This window comes from Panthera uncia (genome assembly GCF_023721935.1).
Source record: "Panthera uncia isolate 11264 chromosome D3 unlocalized genomic scaffold, Puncia_PCG_1.0 HiC_scaffold_8, whole genome shotgun sequence".
In the NCBI taxonomy this organism is placed as follows: Eukaryota; Metazoa; Chordata; class Mammalia; order Carnivora; family Felidae; genus Panthera; species Panthera uncia.
This window is the reverse complement of record NW_026057586.1, coordinates 73,493,096-73,518,154: the sequence shown is the minus strand read 5'-3', so window position 1 is coordinate 73,518,154 and position 25,059 is coordinate 73,493,096. Positions and strand designations below refer to the sequence as shown.

The following is a 25,059-nucleotide window of genomic DNA, read 5'->3' as shown; positions in this document are numbered from 1 at the left end:
CCGAGAGGTGGTGTGGATGGGCTCCAATAAATATAAATAAATGTACACAGGGACACGGTGCCCTGCATGGGCCCGGGACCTGTTGTGTGAAACTCCAACAGACTCCGGGAGTGGGGAGCCTGGAGGGGAGGGCCGGGCACCCATTCCGGAGTTCAGCCCGGTCCGGTCCAAGAGAGGTGCGCCAGTCTCCCAGCTCTGCTCCTGGCCTCAAGGCCTGTCCTCTGGAGGCTGAGGTGGAGGCTTAATCCCAGAAGAATAAATTAAAGGGCCTCCCTGCCGGGGTGTTTCCATGGCGGTCCCACCCCAGAGGGGACTGCGGGTCGTTTCGGGAGCACTGCGGGGATGCAGGCTGGAGAAATCTCGTTTTCAGGTGTCAGGAGGTCAGGGAGGCTGCAATGCCCGTCCGTTGTCCTCTGTCCTTCTGACTCGAGGTGGCCCCAAAGGCCTCCTGCCGAGGTGCGAGAGGGCCCGGGGTGCCGACGGAGATGTGAGAGGCTTGCGTCCAGGAACCCCAAGCCCGGGGTTCCGGGTGCCGGGGCAGGTGAGGCGTCACCTCAAAGTAAGGCGATGGGCTTGTTCCCTGGGCTGCCCAGGTACTGGGAGGACGAGGTTGTGGCCGACGCGGCCACGCTGTCTGGGGTCGAGTACGCAGCATACAGGCCCGTCACCTGCAGGTCTGGGAAGGACTGGTCGCTGCCGCCGGAGACGGGGGTCAGGCCCGAGACCCCCAGCTCACAGCCGAGGGGGGAGTCTCCGAAGGCCCCCAGCGTGTCCAGGCTGAAGCCCCCATCCTTCATCTCCTCCCAGAGGTTCCCTTTCAAAGACAAAAGCGGTTGGGTGAGCTGGCTTCGTGTCAAACAGACCGAGTTCAAATCCTATCTTAAGGAAGAGGCAAAGACCATGTCTGGGGTTCAAAGTTGGGTACCGCAGGGGAGCATGGAGACACCAAGTTCGTTCTAGCCGCCCCCCCCTCCCTTCCCACTGGGCATCCCTGGGAATATCACTTCTGTCTCGGAGCCTCAGGCTCCTTGGAATGAAATGGAGACAATCGCCCCCACCCCCCCACTCCTCCTCCCCTCGGGGGCTTAAACAGGGGGCTGTGTGGGAAGCACTTACTCTCACTAAGGGGTCCCACTGTGGCAAGGTCAGGGGACAGAACAGCACAACACAGTTTACAACACAGTTTGACTACATGATAATCTCGGGGGACAGGCAGGAGGCGGCGAGGTCCGGATACACCCAGTTCACAGCTGTACGTGACTCGCTCGCTTGCTAACTAACAAACTGCCAACCGGTCCGTTTCCCTCTCTAGACACCGAACTCCTTGAGGGCAGAGGAGTTCTCGGCCATTGGCTGGCACACAGTCGTGAACGGATGAGTCACAAGGGTCATCCGCTCAGCTCCTGTGTATCAGGGAGGACCGTGTGGCAGGCAGTGGGGGCCAGAGTGTGACCCGGCATGAGGTTGGCACGTGCGAGTGGAAGCAGTGGGAGTGGAAAAGTTGGGGGTCGGACGGACCTGGGTTGAAATCCCGGCTGGGCCACCAGCGAGCCAGGGGACCTCGCTCCTCTGCCTCAGTTTCCTCACTGGCAGGATGGGGACGTGAAATGGCAGTGGCCCCCCAGGGCCGATGCAGGGTGACATGGGGGTGATGGCTATGACGCGTTTGGCACGAGGCCTGGTATACAGTAAGCGCTCACTAAATGCTGGCTGTACTTCACCGTCATTAGGCCGTTGGGGAGTGCTTGTTGAAGGAATGAGCGGAGGTGGAAATGCAGACCTCCTCTCTCTTGCCCTCCCCCATCTTCTTGGCCCTCCAGCCCCCCACCCCCACCCCCCACTCCTCCGGCCTCACCCTGCAGAGCGAAGTCCATGATGCTGGGGTCCAGGGCATCCACCTCAGTGTTCATGTCGGTGCTGATGTTGACGAAGTCCACGGGCGCCCTTCCCATGGCGGGGTGGGGGAGGGGGCTGGGGCTCAGTTCCGGCAGGGCGTGCAGCGGTGGGGTCTGGGCCGGGGCGGGAGAGTCTGGGGCGAGATGTGCCTGGGGCTGGACCTGGTGGTGCAGGGGGCCGGACTGCAGGGACAGGGTCATCAGTGGCTGGGGCGGAAGCTGGGAGACAGCCAGGCGTCCATGGGCCATGGCCACCGTGGTGGCATGAGTCAGCACGGGGCCCTCGGGGTCTCCCAGTTTGCCAGGGCGTCTGCAGCTCTCCGGTCGGTCCGAGATCAGCTTGTCCAGCTCCTCTGCAGGCAAGTGGGAGAGGTCACTGAGCAGCCACCCTGCAGTTCCCAGGCCCCAGTGGTAAACCATGCGCGTGACCGTTAGCCAACCTCTTGGACCCTCTGAACCTCAGTCTCTTCATCTAGGAGATGGCATCATACGCTCCACACAGTGTTGTTGGGGGAAATGTCATGAAATCACAGGGTAGGGTCTTTGAGGAAGGAGAAGGGCCTCGGATAATAACATGAGCTCCTCTCATTGGGACAGTGCAGTAACCCTAGGACCTCGCCTGGAGCTCCTCACGCCCTGCAAGAGGAGGTCCGGCGGAGGTTACAAATCCACCACATGGGGACAAAATGCATCAATGTGCAAGGGGCCCTCACCACTCCCTGCTGCTCAAGAGACATTAAGAAGTGTCGCTGTGAGTTAAAGCTGGATCCTCCTTGACGGCCTTGGATACGAACAAGACCATGACTGTGGAATTACTTTTGGTTGCTGGCTCGTGTCTCCTGGACCGTAACACCAGTTCGAGACTGGACCGCTAGGGTCCCAGGATCGATTTAGGTTACACTCACTTTAGAGGATGCTTCCAACCTGGGTCTTACTCTAAACGTGTCAGGGCTGGCCTCAGGTCTCAAGCCAGACCCCAGGGCTCTCTGAGGGGTGGGCATCACACGGTACTCATTCCGCTGAGGGCCTCCCGGACCCTGCTATGGTCCCCTTTTCTTCTCTTTATTGAATTATTCGTGTCTGAGTTATACTCCTGTCCTCCTTCATATGCAAATACCAGGCATGCCAATCCCCATGGAGTCAGGCCACATATTCCTAAGGCTGGGTGGGACTGGCCTTTCATTTCACATTCTCCCCTCCCCTTCACATCTCTTAATTAAAAAAAAAAAAAAAAACAACAACAAAACATGCCATATTTTTTTTCTCATAGCAAAGAGGTTCACGAACAGGGTAGATTTGGAAAATACAGAAACGTGAAGAATATAAAAATTACCAGTGGTCTCTTCATTCACAGTAAAGAGTTTGGTATATTTCTTCTAGTCTGTGTGTGTGTGTGTGTGTGTGTGTGTCCACATAAGTACATATACGCACATATGAGTGGATATACACACATATATAAATGTATATGTTCATGTAACATCACATATGCATTTTAAAATATAATGAGGCTGTGTGATATGGCTTCATAACCTGTCTTTTTTTCACCTGTTGTGTTGGAAGTATTTCTTTCTATTCCAAAAATATTTTTCTCTCTAGTCCTTGCATGGTATGACATTGTGTCTATTTAATCCCCTCTTGTAGGATGTCTAGATTGCTTTCAATTTTTTACCATTAGAAATAATTTTGTGATGAATCACGTTGTGTGTAAGCCTTTTGTTGAAATCTTTGATCTCCTCAGCACACGTGGCCAGAAGTGATTGGATCAAGGGGGTGCCTGGGTGGCTCAGTCAGTTAAGCGATTCTTGGTTTCAGCTCAGGTCACGCTCTCACGGTTTGTGAGTTCGAGCCCCGCGTCGGGCTCCACGATGAGCGTGAAGCCTACTTGGGATTCTCTCTCTCCCTCGCTGCCCCTCCCCCACTCGCTCTCCCTGTCTCTCTCTCTCAAAATCAATAAATAAACTTAAAAAAATAATAACTGGTGCAAACAATGAGGTACAGTTTGCAGGGTTTTGTTCTATTACTGTGTCCCGGAAAAGTTTCACTTAGGTTCCCATCAGTTAGACACGGAGGTGCCTGTTTCTCCACATCCTAGCCCACACTGGGTGTTATTACTTTATTATTTTATCATTTTATGTTTTTTAATATGTAAAAAAGTTTTTTTAACGTTTATTTCTGAGGGAGAGAGACAGACAGACACAGAGCGTGATGAGGGAGGGACAGAGAGAGAGGGAGACACAGAATCCGAAGCAGGCGCCAGGCTCTGAGCTGCCGGCCCAAGAGCCCGATCCGGGGCTTGGACCCGCGAACCACAAGATCATGCCCTGAGCCCAAGTCGGACGCTTAACCGACCGAGCCACCCAGGCGCCCCTATTATTTTATGGTTTTAAAACTCAGTGCCGATGTGGTAGGAGAAGTACGAAAGCGACGTCATCCCGTGGTTGTCTCGTCTGGTGTTTCTCTGGGAGAAACTAGGGGTTGCTAAGGGGAGACTGAACAGCTTTTCCCAGACCTGTGACCAGGGCTCTGAGCTGAGCAGCCACAGGGGAGGGGGGGAGGGAGGGGAGGCATAGTTCACAGGCGGGAAGTTCACCAGAGGCCCGTGTGCCCCCCATCGGGCCGAGACTTGGTGCCGGCCAGGCAGGACGCAGGCAGAGCCGGGCCGGGCGGTGCGTGTGGGCCTCACCGGGGTTGGCCATGCTCCGGTGGATGGCGGCAAGGTCCTTCCTCTTCCACTTGTACATCTCCTCCTCCATCTTGTCGATGCGGGCCAGGTTCAGGGCCCACAGGCAGCCCTTCCTCGAGGAGCCACTCATCTTGTTCTCCACCTTCTCAAAGCACTTGTTCAGGGACAGGTTGTGCCGCACCGAGTTCTTCCAGCCGTCGGGAGCCGTCTGTGGGGAGAGACGGACGCGCAGGAGACCCCCTCAGAGACCTCCCTATGAGCTCTTCCTCTCCAGGGGCCTCTCAAAGGCGGGCCTAGAGGGGCAGGCGCGGCAGGGGCGGGGTAACACGACACTCCGACACCCGCCTTGAGTTGGGAAGACGAGAGAGAGCGGTAGGGACTGGGGCAAACTGGAGGGCCCGTGCCCTGTTAAAGGGGCAGGTGCACTTTGGCTGCAGCCAACAGTTACTACTTGAGAACCGGCCCGGGGATGCCGAATTTTCCGTCCTTTCTCTCCCGCTCGGCGAGCAAGCGAGCCGATGCGAATGCACGGATAACTGGCCGAGTGTATTCAATGCCAGACAGTTTTCAACGCTCATACTTGATTGTGAGGTAAGCAGATACGACAGCGCACCTCATGGCCTCTTCCCCTCCCGCACACACTATGGTGCGCGGCATTTTCTGCGGAGGGCACGGTCCAAGTCGGGGACCTCACAGCTTGGTACCGACCCTCTGACCACCGGCTCCTGAGTTTACTTGGATGCCAGCAAAACTAACGTTCCTAGTGGCCCACCACGTGCCAGGAGCTGCCAGGCCCTTTACACGCAGAGTCCTCGCCAACCTTGGCAGAGGGGTATTATCCTCCCCATCTTATGGATGAGAAAACCGAGGCTCGGCGGGGCAAAAGCTCTTGCCAAGCCTGTGTTCTGCATCAGCATGTTTTTGAAATTGTTCACTTTTTCAGAGGGAGGGGAAGAGAGCACGTGAGCCGGGAGAAGGAGGGAAGGGAAGGGGGGGGAGAGAGAGAAAGAGAGAGAGAGAGAGAGAGAGAGAGAGAGAGAGAGAGACCTAAGCAGGCTTCATGCTGAGCTCAGAGCCCGACGTGGGGCTTGATCCCATGACCCTGGGATCATGACCTGAGTTGAAATCAAGACACTCAAGTGACTGAGCCACCCAGGTGCCCCTGCATCCGTATGTTGAACCGAGTCGGTGCTGAGTAACTAGGTTAGCCCCTCTTCCCGCCGCCCCCCTCCCCTGCTGCCGCGGATGCCTGGTGAACTTGTTCCCTCGTTAGAGCCCAGCTCAGATGCCCCCTTTCCCTTCTGGATTTCTTTGCCCCTGACTGTGTGAACGGTGCCTATGGACACAACTGGGGGCCTAAAAGGGCGACCCAGTGTGGCCCCGGGGCCAGGTCCTGGGTTCTGGCAGTACGAGAGGCCGGGGCGGCTCCAGCAATCCTAGGCCAGGCTGGGGCCCCTCACCTTGAAGTAGGGAAAGTGCTCCTTCATGAAGGTGTAGATCTCGCTCACAGGCAGGCTGCCTGTCTTACTGTTCTTCAAGGCCATGGCAATCAGACAGCTGGAGGCACAGGGTGGAGAAGGCGGGGGTGACGGTGGCTCGGGCTGACGGCCCCAGGTCTCCTCTGCCAGGAAGCCTGCCCTGCTTGACCCCAGCGGTACCAGCCCCTACACGCTCCAACGGCGTTAGCTCTGGTACCTTTCCACGGCCCTACGTTTTCCCCACCTCCCGCCCTTCTCCTTGACCCTGAGCTCGGACACTGGTACCAATCTGAGAAAGTGCTTTTCCTCTCTTTATTCCTTCTCCATAATTCATGCCTATGGGCCTTTAGACTTTAACCAGGCTTGCTTACCTCCCGCCCCAGCCGTATCCAAATCTTGTGAGGTACACAATCCTCTTGTTTCGATGACTTTTTACACCAGAGGAAACTGAGGCTCAGAGAGGCCAAGCCACTTCCCCAAGGCCACACAGTTTATGAGTGACAGAGTCGGGAGTGGGTTCTCAGCCCTGGGGGCTGACTGGACACACGATGGTCCTTCCTCGAGCAGGTCCCACCTGGGGGTTCCCCACTCCCCCCCAAACTCCCCCTTGCAAGTCTGAGCCATCGCACCACATCTAGCTGTCTGGGATAGCCTCGCCCCTCTCCTCCCCGAGCCCCTCGTGGCCCCAGCCCGTCCTGGACCTCACCTGTATGAGTAGATGGGCTTGGGGTAGTGTTTGGGGTGCAGTTCCCGAGACGAATGCACAGCCATGCGGGGCTGGGGGTAGGGAGGCCGTGCTCCAAACGGGGAGCCGTACAGGCCCATAGGGGGGTGCTTCTCACAGGCGTGGCAGGGAAGGGTGGCAGAGAGAAAAGGTGAGAGAGAGCATAAGCCACTCACAGGACGCCCCCCAGCCCCAACCCTGGGCTCCCTTTTCAGGAGATGCTGTTTAGCAAGATGTCAGGTCTATGGCCCCAGGAAATAATCCTGTCCCTGCCCCGCACAGCAGTTTTAGGGGACTGAATGAAGGACTCAATGACACGCACACGGGGAATGTTATGCCCATGTTGCAGGGGAGTAAACTGAGGCTCAGAGAGCTCCCTGGCCAGCCCAAGGCAGGGGTGTGTGTCTCCGAGTCCAGGGGCCCCCGCCAGCCCCCAGTACCTGCTGGGTGCCTGGGGGCAGCAGTAACTGCGTTTGGGAGGCGGGCAAGTACAGCTGTGGCTGGTCCTGCAGGCTGGATGAGGGCTGGCCCCCCACAGGGATCTGGTTCATCTGCAGAGGCCGCAAGAGGGGGAGACAGAGGTCAGGGTGAGGGTGGGGCACCCCAGCCCCGGAGGACCCCCCGTTCTAGCTCCCCGACCCACGTGGTGGCACTTACGCTGGCTCTGTGATTGGCTATGGGGCTCAGGCCTAGCATGCCTGGGGGGACCATGCCAGCCGGGCCGTGGAGCAGTGGACCTGGGGTGGCTCCCACATGCAGGCTGGCTGCCCTGGCCAAGGCACCTGCAAAAGAGAAGCACAGAGATGCCGCTGGGCTGGAGGAGTGGGTCAGAGCAGCTCAGTCCCCGGGCACCTCCGGAGAATGGAGCCGTCCCCCACCCAGGTGCACAGCAGGTGCCTGGCAAACCACTGCCCGGGAGCGTGGGAGTGACCAGTGGGCTCCTACCAGCTGTAGGAGCCTTGGGCCAGCCTCAGTTTCCCCATCTGTACAGCGGCACTACCGAGATTACCTACGTATGAAGTTGTCAGGAGGTTGTGCTCATTACATTGCTCGGCACATACGCTCTCGATAAATACGAGCGGATAATTAACGATGATGATGTCATGAACATCTTGGCCCTCGTCCATCGTGAAGCTAAAGCATCAACTCATTATGTTCATCTCTCTCCTCAAAAACGTGCCTCCATCCCCCAGTCCTCTAGGTTTAGCTCTAAATGCCTCTGTGCCTGTCTCCCCTTTGCTGAGTCCTGCTCGTCCGCCAAGGATTAGCTCAGATTAGCATGGCTAATCTATCACAGATGCTCACTGTACCATTCTGACTTGGGGCTACCTTCCAGGTAAAACAAAGTTGACCTGCAAGATGATCCTGCCCGGGGGGGCCACCTCTTCCAGGAAGCTCTCCTCTGAGTCCTGGCTGCCACCCTCTGGGCTCATCCCCTTGTGCCTGTGATCTGTCCGCCTTGCCCTCTCTCTGACCAGACCCTCAGCTCCTCCCTGACAACTAGGACCACATCTTATATGACCCAGTGCTCCAAACCCCTGGCACGGAGACAGGGACACAGGAGGCGTGCGGTAACGCGGTGGAGAGGGGAGGGTTCCCGCTCGTGTGCCACACAGCCCCGACTGTGCGTGCAAGGAGCTTTCGGCGTCACGTCTCCGCGTCACCCCGCGAGGGCAGTGCGGCTGTCCTTTTGTCGCAGAGGAGGACACAGGTCAGAGGGGGAGGGTGCTTGCCCGAGGTCATACAGCTGGAAGTTCTTGATCGGGGCTTCGCCAACCACGGCCAGCCAGCCGAACTCAGCCTACAGCATGTCTTTGTAAACACAGTTTTACTGGCCCGCGACTACATCCCTTTGTTTACATATTGTCTAGGGCTGGGTTTGCGCCACAGTGACAAAGTTGAGCATCTCAATGGAGACCGTATGGCCCACAGAGTCTAAAATATTTACTCCTTGACCCTTTACGTTAAAAGTTTGCTGACCCCTGCTATAGATGTTTTGGCAAAGAACAGTTTGTTCAATGAAAGAAATAATCCTAGACACGAATTTCTCAACTGTCGGTCCTTTTAACATACTGTGATGATGGTTTTCCTTGATTGTTGGTCTCCAGTGCTTTCTGGGTCTCTAAATATTTAGTCCACTTGCTATGACTGCGACTGGCTGCCATTTATTGAGCACCTACTGTGTGCCAGGACCTTCGGCACTTTCCACGTATGACCTCTTTGACGATCAGGGTTCAGGAGGCTTTTGTAAACGGCCAGGGAGCAAATATTTGAGGCTTTGCCAGCCATATAGCTTCTGTCTTCTCTTTTGTTTTGTTTGTTTGTTTTTGTTTTTTACCATCCTTGAGAAATGTAAAACCATTCTGAACACGAAGGCAATTAAAAAAAAAAAAAAAAAAGCAAACAGGCTGCAGGTTGCCGGCTGCATCTGGCCCGCGGGCCACAGTTTGGTAACTGCTTTAGACCTTCAAGACATATCAGGGTCGGGGCAGGGCTCTCTTTGCTCTTCACCGACACCTTAGCTCACACAGGGCCTGGTGCACAGTGGTGAGCAAATGAATGAACCACATCCCTCTGAGGAAGGCATGATTAGTCGCATTTTACAGATGGAGAAACAAAGGCCCAGACACGGACAGAGATCTGGCCGCAGACATACGGCGGGTGGGTGGCAGTGCTGAGCGCCGCCCCTCCCCTGCACCGCCCTCATGCCCCGCCCCCACCTCACCCCTGAGCCTACCTGGATGTGGGTGGGGTGCACTGGGGCCACCCAGGTCCACGCGGCCACTCGCCATCTGCTGCAGCCGCGGCACGTCCACAGCTGTGAGCCATGACAGCGACTGCAGGTCCCCGGGAAGGTCGTCCTCGCCGGTGGTGGCCAGGAGCCTGCAGGGAGGGGCAGGAGCTCGGGCGGGGCGGGGAGCTCAGGCCAGCTCTTGGGGGCCCCCCCCCCACCTCTGGAATCGCCCCCTTAGTCCCTCACCTCCCCCAGCTTCCCTAATCTGCCCGTCCCCGGGGCTGGACATGGGGACCCAGGATCCTCCCGCTTTGGCAGCCAGGATCACACATCCTCAAATCATTCATTCCTTCATTTACCCACTTAACACATCTCACGTTAGCCCCTCTCCCCAGAATGATAAACGCTCATGTTTGTTGAGCACTTACTCTGTGCCCGGCACCATATCAAGCCCTTCGCAGGCAGAAACCCGTTTAAATCTCTGGGTCACCTCATGAGGCAAAGGGTAGTATTATTATGATTCCCATTTTATGGGTGGGGAAACTGAGGCACAGGGCTCGGTGCTCAACAAGCACAGTCCTTTTCAATCCCGCCCGATCCCCACAGTAGCCCTGAGAGGTAGGATATGCCCACATCCCCCCCCCCTTTTACAGATGGGGAAACTGAGGCTCAGAGCCCCGAGTGACTGGCCCAAAGCCATGTGTAACAGGAAGCGGGGGGTCTGGAAACCAGGCAGCACAGCCTGAAGGCTGCGGAGCTCTTCACCATGACCCCAGGAAGCCCCCGGAGCCTCCACTTGGGACGCAGGCCCACCACCCCTCAACAAATGTGCGAGCAAAACCATCAGTCTCTACGGGAAGGAAGAGGCTGCCCACTGAGGATGGCAGGCAGGTACCCCGATGTGGGGTAACCATGACCCCCAGCACCCCCGACGTCATGCTTGCCACACGGCTCCAAGATGCCCCACGGGAGCATCCCGTCCACGTCGTAACGTGGCTGCAAACCGGCCAGGGCCTTTCTGGTTTGCAGCCCGGAGGCCCGCGGTCCAAATGCTAAGCTCCACGTTTCAAGCAGAAATGTGTCGGGGCTTCAAGGAAAGGGGGAGAGAGAAAAAACAACGCAGCCTCTGGCTTTGTCCTGCATGTGACAGGGGACCCGCGGTGGACCTCGGCTTCTGTCACCTGCGGGCCACCGCAGCTAGCGTCCCCTCTCCTCTGCCTTGGTGTCTCAGCCTCTCTTCCCCCTCCTTCCCACCTCACCCTCTCTCTCTCTCTCTCTCTCTCTCCCCTTGTTTTAGGGCCACAATTAGCGTTGCCATGGCCACAACTGCTCGGTTGTCGCCGGGCCTCGGCCCTCAGCCCACCAAGCTGGCATCAGGTGACCGCCCGGCTACCCCAGCGATTGGCTGCCTTGTAGGAAAACAGGGCCTGGAAACGATTTGAAAACCCGGCCGGCCCTGTCAGCAGCAGCAGTTGGCCTGGCTTCTGTCCCCCCCGGCGGCCCATTGTGCGACAAACGACTGTTGCCCCCGTGGCACGTGGCCCCCATTGTCCCGGGGTCTCCCTGCAATTGTTTTTGTAGCCCCTTCCCACCCCCGGCTGCCACTCCTTCAGCCTGCTCGTAACTCATCTGGCGAGTGACAGCCGCGGCCCAGGCCTGGGCGATGCCATCTGTCCCCTCGGGCCCGTGGAGACCATGGGGTAAGGCCGAAGGGCAGGGCCCGCTGTTGGGGACGTCTGGCTGGTCCCCACCCACCCCTCCGCACCCCATGACTGGCCCACCTCCCAGAGGCTGGTGGTGTGAACCCTGCTCCTGCTCTGTTACCTGCTGTAGCTCCCTACTGCCCACGTGGCCCCGTCTGGCGCTGGGGCAGCAGGGAGGGATGGATAGAGGTGAGGGGCTTGCAAACAAACCGGCTTCTTGCATGCCACCAGTAAGCAAAGTCTCTGGCAGCAGGTGACCCAGAGTGGTTAGTTCCCAGAGTGGTTAAGAGCCTGGGCTCTGGGTTCTAATCACCTGTGTGCCCAGGGCCACTGACTTAACCTCTCTGAGCCTCAGTTTCCATCTGTAAAATAGGGTTGACAACACTTCCCGTCTCATAGGGCGTCGTGAGGATTAAGTGTGTAAAGCCCTTGGAACGGTGTCTGACTTAGCTGTCATTATTAATACCAATATTAACGTCAAAAGTCACATTAGCTAGGTTCCCAGAGGACTAGAAGTACATCGAAGCTTTGGACTCTGGTCTCGCGGACCTGCCTCTGTTGCTGTTTCCACTAGCGGCTCCCATTTATTGAGCACTTCCTGTATGCCAGACCCTGGGCTCCATGCTATCCCCATTTTACAGATAGAGAAACTGAGACCCTCAGCAGTCACTTAACCGTCCTGAGCCTGTTTCCCCATAACGCAAGGATCCCGGAAGGGTATCGATGTAGCTGAGCCCATAGAGGGGCCGAGTAAATGGTGCTATTCTGGTTGTAATTTATGTGGTTTTCTTCCCTGCCATTTGGGTGTCCACCTGGCTCCCCATTCCTTTGGCATCATCCCTACTGGGGCCACCCAGTGTCCGCTTTGCCCCCGGGACACCCAGGCACCGTCGCACCTCGCGTCTTTGCATTCTAGCCATTCCTCCCTGCCGGGAATGCCCCCTTTTGCTTTTCCTCTCCCCACCCGAAAGGTGCCCATCCCTGGGGGGCTCACTCCAAACTGCCTTCTGACGGCCAAAGTCCCTCCAGACATCATCTGACCCCACCCCTCATTCTACCCATGGGGACACTGAGGTTGGGAGAGGAGAAGCCGTTTTCTCCCTATTCGGAGTCCTGAAAAAGACCAGGGCTAGGGCTCCCGGCTCCCAGGGGGCAGGGGGGGCGCTCATTCCAGCCCAGGAGTGTGGCTTCTCCTCCGGGAAGTCTTTGCCGTCCAGACCCCAAGCTCGGGGACGCCTCTGCCTCCTGACGGCTCCCTATGCCTTGACAGGGCCCGTGAGTCTGTACAGCCATCTCTCCACCCCTGCCCTGCCTGCTGGACCACCGAGGGTTGGCCCTGAGCCCTGTATCACCCGGTGTCCCTGCACACAGAGGTGCTACTTAAGTGCCTGCTTGGCTGGTCGAAGTAAGCTGACCCCAGGTCACCGACACAAAGAATGGTGTGACAATGGCCGCGGTGCCCGGGACTTTTGGTGCTCACTGAGCCATCCTCCGCCTCCCTGAGTCCTTGCAACCCCTCCAGGACAGGGACGGGGAGTAGGCGGCCCCACTTTACAGATGGAGAAGCTGAGGCCAGACCAGGACTCGAACCCAGGTCTGTCTGCGCCAGTCTGAGGCTGTTTTTGTGGCACAATGGGCCGAGAATTAGATGTGACCTGGGGGTGATGCACCCCGCCCCCATGATCCTAGGGCTTTCCAGTGGGGGCTGTGTACACAGCATTGCCCAGGAGTTGGTTGAAATACAGGGTTCAAGACCTAGCCCAGAGCCTGGGGTCCCCCCCCACCCTTGAGCTGTGGTGCCCAGGAGACTGTATTTTAGCACCTCCCAGAAAAGCTCTGGGGGAAGGACAGCCCCAAGGTGGTGAAACAGGGTCTTGGGCACAGTGTAAGCTTTGACTAGATGAATCCCTGTGACTTCTGGTCCCTGGGCCTCTGTTTTCTCCTCTGGAAAATGGGAGAATAACAGTCCATATCTCCCTGGGTTGTGTTGAGGATCACATTAGCCAGTGCATATTCAGCTTCTGACACAGGCCTGGTCCCCATTCTCCCTTCGTGGGGGGTTGCTGCTCATCCCGGGGGTCGGTGGCCAGGCCCTGCTCCCCCTGCTGGGTCTCTCTCTTGCCCAGGCCAAAATGTCTCTGTCAGTGTGCCTGGCACCGGCCCAGCTGGTCTCCTGCAGCGGATGTGGATGCCCAGAGGCTCTGTGCCGGGGATCCGCTGGCCCCGAAGCCTGGCTCGCTTTCTGCTGTCTCATCAGCCGGCATTCGGGCCCCTCTTCGCTGTGGATCACAGGAAGAGTGCGGGTGCTCTAGGGCCTAAATGGGGAGTGTCTCGTCCCCACTGCCCAGCCTGGGTCCTCAACCATCTCTGTCCCCTTCTCCTCCACCCTTCCTCTGCTCCCTGCCCAGAGGCCCATCGGCCCAGCCCTCTCTCCACGGTGGCTTAGTGAAGTGTCCCTATGACCTGTCCCTCATCGATGCATAGAGTTCCATGCGAGGACCCGGGCTGAGTCCACTGCTGGGTTAGGTGGCCCCCGGACAACCTGATGCTGCAGCAGGGAACCTTGAACCCCCTGAGGGAGCAGCTGTACCCCAGAGCCCAGTATGGGGCCAGGCACATAGTATGTGCTCACTAAGTCCTCACAGATTGGACAAATGAGCAAACAGACCCAGCTTTCCAGATGCCCCACTCCCTGCTGTCCAAAGGGCCGGGAGGGGATAAAAGGCCCAGCTTAACTTTATTTAATTTTATAAAAGCCTGTGGACACAGCTTGGGGTGGGTGAGTCCCCACTGTGTGCCCAAGCCGGTCAGGCAGGTATTGTTATCATTACCACCTTCCCATTTACCAGATGGGGACACGGAGGCCAGGGAGAAATAGGCCTGTCTAGGGTCCCCCAGCAAGAGACTGGGCTGGTTACAGTCCCACTGTCCTTTCTCCCTGCCCTACAAGGAACGGTTGAAGAAATGGGCTCTGTGGATTCTAGAAAATTCTAGCACTCTGCTATCCAATAGGAAGCCGCATGTGGCTATTTATTTATTTAAAAAAATTTTGTTTTAACATTTATTTATTTTTGAGAGACAAGAGTGAGACAAAGTGAGAGTGGGGGAGGGGCGGAGACAGAGGGAGACACAGGACAGGAAGTGGGCTCCAGGCTCCGAGCTGTCAGCCCAGAGCCAGACGTGGGGCTCGAACCCACAGGCTGTGAGATCATGACCTGAGCCGAAGTCGGACGCTCAACCGACTGAGCCCCCCAGGCGCCCCACGCACGTGGCTATTTAAATTTAAATTCATTAAAATTAAAATTATGGATTCAGTTTCTTTATCACACCAGCCACATTTCAAGTGCTCAATGGCCACACATGGCCAGTGCCTGCCGTACTGGACAGCACAAAATTGGAACGTTTCTATCACCACAGAAAGTTCTACTAGGTGGTGGTGGTCTGGAACGGTCTTTTCACAAAGTTCTACCAGGTGATGGTGGTCTGAGACAGTCTTTTCGATCATTATGGAAAAATCTCTGGTGTGTCTATATTGCCTTAAAATTGGAAATTTGATTGAGGTTCGGAAATTTCAGGAGCTGATTGCGTGGAATTTGGAGTTTTAGTATGTCCCATTATGAAAAACTCCCCGCTTTACCTCCCACCAGCGAGGAAGTGACAGGGAACGGCTCTGTAAAAATGGGAGCCTTGTACTAAGGTGGCTCACAAAGTAGTAAGCTCCCCGTCCTGGGAGCATTCAAGCAGGAGTCAAGGGATGATGGGGGTCAGGCTCCTATTGGATGGATGAGCCCAAGCAGCCTCCAAGTTCCCTTTGGTGCAAAGAAGCTATGACTCATGGGAACAGTCTGCAGGTAAACACTCTGGTCACATTTCCACAGTTCTATCATCTGGGGCAAGTGAGTCTCCCTCTCCTGGCCTCAGTTTCCCCAGCCACAAAGCAATGGCGGCAGAGTAGAGGTTCCCTTAGAGTCCTACGTGCGCTTGCGCTCTAGGAAGGCAAACTAGACCGTGGTTAGGAGCAGGCATGAACCCCAACACGGGTGGACCAGGGCCTAAAGATTCCTGCCTGTGTGACAGTCACCTGCTCTGGGGCTCAGTGTATAAACCGGGAATAATAATGGCATCTACTCTAAAGTGATGGTCAAGAATATGATGGGGCACCTGGGTGACTCAGCCGGTTAAGTGTCTGACTTTGGCTCAGGTCACAATCTCGTGGTTTGTGGGTTCGAGCCCCGCGTCGGGCTCTGTGCTGACAGCTCAGAGCCTGGAGCCTGCTTGGGATTCTGTGTCTCCCTCTCTCTCTGCCCCTCCCTGCTCGTGCTCTGTCTTGATCTCTCAAAAATAAATAAACATTTAAAAAAAAACAAAAAAAAGAAGGAAAGAAAGACCTGCCTGGCACCCCAGAGTCCCCTTCTGAATTCAGTAGTTCACCATCAGCTCTCCACCCCACACGGGGACACATCCGTCTTTCCCTTACTAACACACACACCTTGTGGGTGTCATCACCCCTGTTCACAGATGGGAGAGGTGAGGGCGAGCCAGGAGAATTTATCTCAGCAGCTTCTGGCCAATGGCCTCAGGTACCCGCCCCAGCACCTTTCCCCGGGGCCTCTATTTGCCCATCTGGAACACAATGGGGTTGAGCCCTTTCCATTTTGGTGGGGCTGCCCCTGGGACACACACAGCCTGCCGGGCCACTCGGGGTGGGGGGACCGCAGAGGTGGGCGGCTCACCTCTGCCAGGAAGCGGGAGGATGCTGAAGGGGGCAGAGCCTGGTGAGGAGCAAGGTGGTACCCTGGGGACACCGACCTCAGAATACTCGGTCGCCAGTGGAATAATCCGGCCAACATTTTCCAAGTGCCTACTACGTGCTTATCATTTTACCTGCCTCATCTGTGTGCCCTGGTGAGTGTGCTCATCACAATTCCCGAGTCCTCTGCAATGACACATTCCGGGCCCCTCCCAGCTAGGGAACCCCAGTCAGGCCTGTCCCCCGCGACCCCCCATTGCCTTCTCTCGGGCATTTCCAGGTAGTGGTTCCAAGTGTCGGCTCTATGGTCAGCCAGGCCTGGGTTTGAATCCTACCCGGCCCCTTTATAGCTGTGAGACTGGTCTGCGGTAGTCTGCCTCTCTGGGCCTCAGTTGGCTCCTCTATATGGCTTAATGCCTGTACCCACCTCGCAGGGTGTTTGTTGTAAGGACTGAGGCGGCCATGAGGGTGGGGCGCCCAGTCCACCCACGTGCATGGCATGGTGCGGTTCGCGAGATTACGAACATCTTCTAAAGACCGTGCAGCCAACACTCAGTAAACATAGGTATTTCCTCAACTCCTACTTGCCAGGCTGTGGGGCAAGCACAGAACCGCCCCTCTGCCCGAGGAGAGAACTTTTTAGTTGACTTAGGAACGCACAGTCCCATAGTGTGGTCCCATAGTGTGCCTACCTCCCCGCCAGCCCTCTCCGGTCTGTACCTCCCTCGATGCTCGACAGCCTGTGGGATGAAGGCATCTTAGCAAACCCATTTCGCAGATGGGATAGCTGAGGCTCAGAGTGGGGAAGCGATAGCCCTCGGCCTCACAGCGTGTACGCAAAGGAGCTGGGGCTTGAACCACCACCCCGCAGCCTCTTTACTTGGTCTCTGTGCCAGTTTGGCTGAAATACGTCAAGCTGTGGGCGGGAAGGGTAAATCATCGTCATCATTTTTAGAAGGATCTGCTGGGTGCCTCCATAGTGACAGGGTCCCTGGTCAGGGGACCCTGTGGTGGCCCTGGGCAAAGGGACACACCACTGGAGTCCCTGGCTGCCATCCTAAGTGACCAGGGGACCAACCTGATGACAGGAATTAACAGTGTCCTTAATTAATCAGCCATGTTGCTGGAGGGACAGAAGACGAGCCAGGAGGGCAAGGCACTGCAGGGGTGAGCCCAGGGACACCTGGATTCCAGTCCTGGCTCTACTCCTAATAGAGGTCCTTGTGCAGGTGACTCGGTGCCTTTGAGTCTCTGTTAGCTCATGTGCAGAACAGAGGCGTTCTTGGTTCAGGGTAAACCACAGGAAGGGTGTCGAACAGTGTGTGGCTCGAGTGCTAGACAAGTATTTGTGGAATAGATGGATTTAACACCCAGCAGTCAGAGTGACCTTTTGGAAGGGACATCAGAACCTGGCACTGTCCTTAAAACCCATTAGGGGAGTAAGGCTCCAGCTCCCCACCATGATCTGGCCCTGGCTGCCTCCCACCCCTCCCCTCATGCCTTCCTCTCCTCCGCTCTAGCGAACCTGTCGAACTTTGAGTTCCTCAAGCATTTTAAGTTCTCTTTGCACCTGCTGTTCCCTCCGGCTGGAATGCTGTTCCATGCACTCATTCGTGGCTGGCTCTTTCTCATGCTTCTGGTCTCAGCCTAAATCTTCCCTCCTCTGAGAGATTCCCTCTGGCTACCCACACCCCTAGTGGTCCTTCCTGTGTGTGTCTGCAGAACATTTAGCAATTTTTAAGGAGGTATTCACCTTATACGTTTCCGGTCATTCCACTCTAGGAGGGCCAGGGCTGGGAGACCCTCTATTTTGTTCAGCCACTGGCACAGGGCCTGGCACCCTGTGGACATTTATTACATCCTTGCTGGAGTAGGAAAGGGTAGAAGGGTACCCCAGCCCAGCCCAGGTAGAAGGCATCCACTTGTGGCCGAAGTCCCACTCCAAGCCCTTTGTAGCTATGTGACCTTGGGCAAATCACTTTACCTGCCCTGTGCCTCAATTTTCCCATCTATAAAATGGAATCGTCATCATCATAACCTCCGCCCCCCCCCCCAGAGGGCGGCTGTGAGGATAAGATCAGATAATGTGTACGATGGGGCCCGGCCCCCAGCAGATGCTTAGACCCCGTTCCTTCTTTCTTCCCCATTGCGTTCTCTCCTCTTGGCCTTTTGCACGGTCACTAGGAGGAGACCCCACGGCACATATTGCCTTTGGGGAGTCAGATCACCATCCCAGCGGAGCAGAGGCGCACCCAGCCCCGGGACGTCACTTCCTCTCTGATTACAAGGTTTTTACCTGCCTTCTGGAGATGTGGTTTAGTGGGAAGCTCTTAACATTACCACAAACTGTTCCTGTTTCCAATCCAACCCTTTACACAAAACGGATTAAGCATTTCACGGCGGTATTTATTTAGCTAACACATCTTTTGTAACATCTTTTGTAACCGTTCACAGGAAGAAGAAAATCAAATGCAGTTGAGCAAGCTAGGGGATTCCCAACTGGGCCAAGAGTGAGCGTAATAGGACATGATTTGATTAGGAGGCTGGAAAAGAGAATCTCTCCTTGCTAGAACTTGGCTGGAACTTGGCAGGGGTGGGGTGGGGGGCGTGTGTGTGTATGTCTGTGTGTGCACGCACGCGCGTTTCTAGGGGTGAACCCAGGAAGGCTGGACCCCAGAAAGGCTACCTCTCTTTCCCTTGCCTGTTAGGTAGCTGGAGGAGTTGTTCTGGCCACCTTGAGGGAGGAAGGGTGTAAGGATGTTGGGAGCGTCACCGCCCCTGACAGATGGAGCCCCCAGCCTCCCCCCTGCAAGGAGGTTACAACTGATGGGTGGAGCCACACTGATATGGGAGTTAAACCATCCCCACATGCAGCTCAGCGGGGGGGGCTTAAGAGGAAAGGCAGGTGGCCTCTGTCCACCCTGGTCCACACTGTGGGACCCTGTCGTCACTTAAGCACAAAGCCTCTCTACATTTTCATGGACGTACTGTTTCTCAGGTGATAGTTACCCATCCATCCATCTACCCGATGAATATTTATGATCGATCGTGTGCCCAGCACTGTGATCCACAGATGAAAACACCACTGTCCAAAGAAAGGAAGGGCTTTGCCCGTTTCTTAGAGGAGGAACTGAGAGTCTGGCATCAGAATCTGTAAGGAGAGCCACAGAGCCGCATGGCTGTGGGACAAGGTAAATGTCCAAGGAGCCAGAAGTCTGCCTTCTTCCTCTGGGCCTCAGTTTCCCGATCTGTAAAAGGAGGTTGTTGGACCTGACCTCTAGAATAAGTTCCAAACGTGGGGACAGGTAGTTGAAATCTGCTGCCCTGGGGGCGCCTGGGTGGCTGTCAGTTAAGCATCTGGCTCTTGATTTCAGGCCAGATCATGGTCTCATAGTCCGTGAGTTCGAGCCCCGCAGCAGACCCACGCTGACAGTGCAGAACCTGCTTGGGATTCTCTCTCTTTCCCTCTCTCTCTCTCTCTCCCTGCCCGCACCTACATGCACTCTCTCTCTCTCTCTCTCTCTCTCTCTCTCTCTCAAAATAAGTAAACTTCAACAACAACAAAGCAACGCTGTTCTGCCCCTTCCTGAACGTATGCCTCTGGACAAGATGCTCGGCCTCAGTCTCCTTGTCTGTAAAATGGGATCATGCCACCACCTATTCCACGGTTGTTACCATGAAGATAAAATGGGGTCGGTGCACTTGCTAAGGAGCTCCGCAGCTTTCTGGCACACAGTAGGTGCTTAGTAACTCGAATTATCCCGCAGAACCTCGAAGGGAGCACTTCCCTCCCAGCTTTGAACCAAAGGGAAACCGGCTAACCCATGTCGAACCCACGTGGGACGTGAGCTGTTGGTGCTGTCCACAGGGTCACGGCTGCCCCTGGCCCTGGCCCCCAGGCCCCAGCGTCTCAGGCGGGGAAGGCTGCTGCCATTTGCTGTCTAGGCCCAGCCACGGACTCTCCCCCGACAGCTCCTTGGGGACAGGACGGCCTCCAGCTGCTGTCCCCTGCCCCCGCTCCCTCCCTGTCTGCACACAGCCATTGAAAGTTAACGGCCAAGGCGGTCCTTGGGGATGGAGGGCTGCGTGGAGGGCTGCCTGGGGGCTGGAACCAGGCTGGACCAGCAGCCTGAGTGGTCCTTGGAGCCATTCCCTGGAGATGGGAGAGGGGGAATGAGAAGCCCATAAACTTCTCCAAGGCTATTATTCAGGGAGAAAAATGGGAGTGGTTGGAAGGGGCCAGGGAGTCTACTCCGCGATCATAAAACCTCCCCTCCCTGAGAAAGCAATCTATCCCAGTCCTGGCCAAACACCTTTTCTAGACAGAAAGTGCCAGATACTCCCAATGACCTGTGAATTGGGCTCTCCCTTTGCTCCATTCCACAGATGAAGAAACTGAGGCACAGAGACGGACAGTGACTTGTCTGGGGTCATACAGTGGCGAGGTGGTAAAGCAACTTATTGTGTTCCAGCATTTGAGGGGCACGGGGCGGGGGGTGCGGGGAGGTAGTGGTCGTGGCACCCTCTGGGTGGGACAGCCTCAGGTTTGAGTGGTACTTTGGCCATGACTAGCTGTGTCATCATGTAAAGCCATTTAATCAGATTGAGCCTTGGTTTCCTTATCTGCCAGATGGGCACAGGAGTGCCACATTCACAGGATGGCTGCGGCACAGGGAAGGCAGGTAGTAAAGGGTTAAGAAACCATCGGCTGCTATTATTATTATTATTATTATTATTATTGCTGTTGTCACCATTATTATTATTCTGCCCTCAGGGAGGGACATGGTAGCTGTTTAACACAAGAAAGCCCCAAACCCATGCAAATATAAGGCAGGACACCCAGGCAACTCATCCTGTGCTGAGGCAAGACTGTTTCTCTTAGCTCCACTGCCTCGCCCCTGCCAGCTGGTCAGGGAACTGGGTAGGCATTGACACCCCCCTCCACACACACACACACACACACACACACACACACACACACACACAGTAAGCTTACTGCCTGCTCTGCCCTATTTCTGGAGAGGGACAGCTTGCTCAGTACCCCAGACAGTTTGGGAGCTGGGCTGGCCAAGACCCCAAGGCTTGGAGCTGGTGGGAGCCCCGACTGGGGAGTACTGGAAATCTGGGTTCAGGGAACCCCCTCATCCACCCTGTTCCTCCAGGGCCCCCACACAAAGGCCCTCCAGAGACCCCAACTGTTGCAGAAACTTAACACTTGTTAATGGAACTAAGTAGTAAGAACAGCGGCAAATGCTGGTTCTGTGTCTCTTGCTCTATAAAATATACTCAGTCCTTTTAGCAGCGACTGCGCCCTAATCGTGCTCCTGGGAAAGATTAGGAGACTCAAGCAAATCACGTGACATGTCCAAAGCTGGACTTTGAACTTGGCACGTCTGACTCCAGAGCAGCTGCTCTGAACACCTGATTCCCCGGGCACCTGGGTGGCTCAGTTGGTTAAGCGCCTGACTTCAGCTCAGGTCATGATCTCGCAGTTCGTAAGTTTGAGCCCCGCGTCGGGCTCTGTGCTGACAGCTCAGAGCCTGGAGCCTGCTTCGGATTCTGGGTCTCCCTCTTTCTCTCTGCTACTCCCCTGCTCGTGCTCTGTCTCTTGTCTCTCTCACTCAAAATTAAATAAACATTTAAAAAAAAGTTTAAACACCTGATTCCCTAACTCTGATGCTTTTATGGGGTGCTTTAGGCAACAGTAAGAATCAATGGTTCTGAGCTTTTCCAGCTGGTCCAGGGGAAGGACCTGTTTTCCCATGGGCTTCCGGCTGGGGGGACAGAGGGAGATTCACCCCGATACACTGAGTGCCTGCTGGATGATAGACACTTCCATAGATATTGCATTTAAAACCCGTAGCTTTTATTATCCCTGCTACAGACACAGACAAATGAAGGTGTAGAAATGAAATCGTCCAGAATCATACAATTGGCAAGTGGCAGAGTCAGAAATTGTTCCTTCATCTTTATAATAACTCCATGCAGTGGAGTTTTCTATTTCTATCCCCATTTTATGGACGAGGAAACTGAGGCTTAGGAATCAACTGGGATTATAGAGGATTTCAGAGCCCAACCTCCTAACACCCTTATGCTGCCCCCACTACACCTGCCATTATTTAAACCCTTTCAGGGCTGGAAGGAAGCCCAGAGGTCCTTGGTGGTGGGTTCTTGGTTAAAGATTTCACGTAATGTCTCCAAGCCTCAGTTTCCTCATCTGTGCAATGGGGGCTCATCACAGCAACTTCCCAAGCTGGGCACACAGTAGGTGCTCTCAGATTGCCGCATGCCTAGCATACATGTGGAGTCCCAGATCTGCACACAGCAAGATCTCAGCAAACATCTCTTTGCATTTGTGTCTTCGTTCGGATCTCAGAAGGCAGCCTCCAGGCCCACAGCCCTTAGGAAGCAAACCTCGCTCTAATTGGGGGCTGTCGTCTGCCCCAGAAGGCATTGCTGGTGAGTTGTAGTGGCCCCAGGAGGCCAGACAGCCCCTGGGTAAACAGGTCTGATCCGAGGTGACAGCCTGCTCTTCCCAGGCCAGCCCCTGTCCTGTCCCCACTCCATAATCTGGGCTGTGCCCCCTCAACCCATGGACACGATGCCTGCCTTGACAGGTGGGGCACTGGGAACCAAGTCAGGCCTCCTGGCCTCAGGCGAGAGAGGCTGGGAGGGAACTCCAGCTCATTCCTTTTTTCTCCTCCTCCCTCCCTTGGCTGTGTGACCTTCTTGGCCCCTTCTCCCTTCTTGGCCTCAATTTCCCCAACCGTAAAAGAAAGGGGCTGGACTAGTCGAACCCCGAGAGGCCGTTCTAGCTCTGAGGCTTGAAGAGAAAAAACGGGCAAAGGACTCTGAGGAGCTCCCCCGACCCGTGTATATCTCGCTTCATCCTGTCTCAAGAAACAACTTATTTTGGCCTCAGCTCCAGAGCGTCATTTAACTGATAAGGAAATGAGGTCCAGAGGTCCAGAGAGGTCAAGGGCCTTGCCGAAAGTCACACAGTCAGGCCAGGAATTCAGGAGTTCCCGCTCCCAACTTCTGCAGCATCCAAGGAGTGTGGCCGCCAATTCCTCCCCCACACCCCAAAGCTTTTGGGGGACATTTCCTGGAGCCAATCTTAGGACACTGTAAGGGAAGCAGTAACTGCTACTGTCATCTTAACATTCACCAGGATGCCCAGTCTGTCACCCAGGAGGGGACCTCTCTTGGAGGAGACAAAAGACTGGCTTTTGAGTGGTCCCCGTTGCCCCAAGTTGCCCCACACCACAAGCCCAGACACCCTCAGAGAGGCCAACTTTGAAATTGAGATCTTCTGGCTGTCTTGCAAAACCGCAAAATTCAAGGTAACAATAGTTCTTGCGCAGAAACCATAAGCAGCACATAAACGCGTTAAACAATTCAAAAAGAAATGGTTTGTTTTTGCTGAAGCCCTCACCTGTACTCCTGTGGAGAGGGGTGATGATTTTGCCCTGAGTTTTGCAGAATTCCTGACATCATAGACGAGATGTCACTTTCTATCATCTCCTTGGGGAAAAGACAAGCAGAAAACAAAGCTCCCATCAGTGATGGTGTGGACAGGGCAGAACCCCAGTTTTCCCACAGTTCAGAAGGATGAAGCTCAACCAACCAGCAGAACACTTGAAAGAAAGAAAGAAAAAGAAAGAAAGAAGAAAGTACTAGAAGATTTCTGGGCATCATAGGTCACTTTCCCAGGGCAGTTCTACAGAGTTTCAGAAGCAAATGAAGAGAATGGAATGAAATCCCAGGTTCTTTCGAATTAATGGGGGAAGGGCATAGGAAGGCTCTAGAATCCAAATGTCAAGTCGTGGAAAATGTGGACTTGCAAAATAGGAATCAGAAAAACCTGAATCCCTTCCAAGCCTCTTTTCAACCGCAGCTCAGTTACTTTATTGTTCAGTTATTTATTTATTTATTTATTTTTAAACAAAAAAGGTGAATAAAAAAGCTGTGCTTGACGTGTCATGTATGTTTCTCTGGGAGGGCCAAATTCCCACTTGCAAAGGGGAATAATCCCTGCAGGGCTCCCGCCCTGGAAATGCCTTCAGAAATGCCACATGCCCTGGCTGGAAAACCAATCCAACCTCCCACCCCCCCCCCCCCCCCCCCCCAAACACACAGAGTCTTAAAAAAAAAAAAAAAAAAAAATCAAGAAACAAAAACACAAAATTTGCCATAGTTTCTCAAACTTCAACCTTGAAACAAACACAGAAACCCACCCAAGAATCTCAGTTCCACCCCAAAAGTCATTCAGGGATTCCCGGGAAGGAGAAAAGGGGAGAAGAGAGAGGTAGCCCCCACAGCCCCTGCGTCCGGGGCTCCACCCTGGAAATGCAATGCAAGGCAGCAAAGCCGACCCTGCAAGGCGGTACCTGGAGCCGATCCTCGTCTGGCCGCCGCTGCAGGCGCTCTTGGGGCGGGCGGGGGTTCCGGAGGGGGGCTCCCTCGCGCTCGCCCCTCGCGTTCAGCAATTTGGCCGCCGTCGCGGCTCGAACCGTTTTTAAATTTCCCTCTCTGGAGCTGTCCAGCTCAGAGCATGCGCAGTAGCCGTGCAGGGGGCTTTTTCCCCAAGGGTCAGTTACAGGGCAGGGTCAAGGGGACTGCAGCGAGTGTTTCCCAGCAGCCGCCAGCCTTGCACGCCCGGGGGGTCTAGGTGGGGTGGGGTGGGGCGGGGCGCAGGGGTGGGGACACCCCTCTTCAAACTTTGCCAGCAGTGACCGCAACTGCATGCCGGCGAGCATGCGTTGAGGAGCAGTGGGAGGGCGATTTAGACCAAAAGAATTAAGTTGCAAAAGGATGCCGGGTGCATTAAAACTTGCAACCCGTCACTTCCCCGGGGGGAGAAGGCGGTGGGTGGGAGGAGAGCTCGGCGGCAAACTCCCCTTTCCCCCTAAGCCGGGACGGGCCTTGAGGCCGCCCGGCGAGGTGGGGGGGCCCAGGTAGACGCCGATTCCGGCTACCTGTCCCTTTAAGAAAGTTGCGCCCGCGGGCTGGCGCGCGGCGGGCGGGCGGGGGCTGCGGGGCCGGGAGCGCCCGCGCCGGGCGCCTCCACCTGCCGAGGCCTCGAGGGGGGG

At 55.6% G+C, this 25,059-nt stretch overlaps 1 protein-coding gene across 1 annotated transcript; it reads right to left on the bottom strand.

Moving 5' to 3' along the window:
- Positions 1 to 550: 550 nt before the first annotated feature.
- Positions 551 to 23,684, bottom strand: FOXN4 (forkhead box N4). The gene is made up of 9 exons (XM_049619172.1): positions 23,403 to 23,684; positions 9,518 to 9,663; positions 7,438 to 7,562; positions 7,221 to 7,331; positions 6,763 to 6,890; positions 6,039 to 6,135; positions 4,579 to 4,786; positions 1,856 to 2,248; positions 551 to 814 (listed from the first exon to the last, which is right to left on the bottom strand). The coding sequence occupies exons 1-9, from the start codon at positions 23,663 to 23,665 to the stop codon at positions 555 to 557; spliced, it is 1,731 nt and encodes a 576-aa protein (XP_049475129.1). The 5' UTR covers positions 23,666 to 23,684; the 3' UTR covers positions 551 to 554.
- Between the last annotated feature and the right edge of the window lie 1,375 nt (positions 23,685 to 25,059).

Bases quoted from the DNA above. Each gene is read 5' to 3' on its own strand.
- FOXN4 (XM_049619172.1), bottom strand. From the start codon at position 23,665: ATGATGCCCAGAAATCTTCTAGTACTTTCTTCTTTCTTTCTTTTTCTT. The intron at 6,891-7,220 runs GTACTGGGGGCT...GCCTGTGAGAAG, and splicing joins TGCCCCCAGGCACCCAGCAG to CACCCCCCTATGGGCCTGTA. The intron at 6,136-6,762 runs GTGAGGTCCAGG...CTGTGCCTCCAG, and splicing joins AAGCCCATCTACTCATACAG to CTGTCTGATTGCCATGGCCT.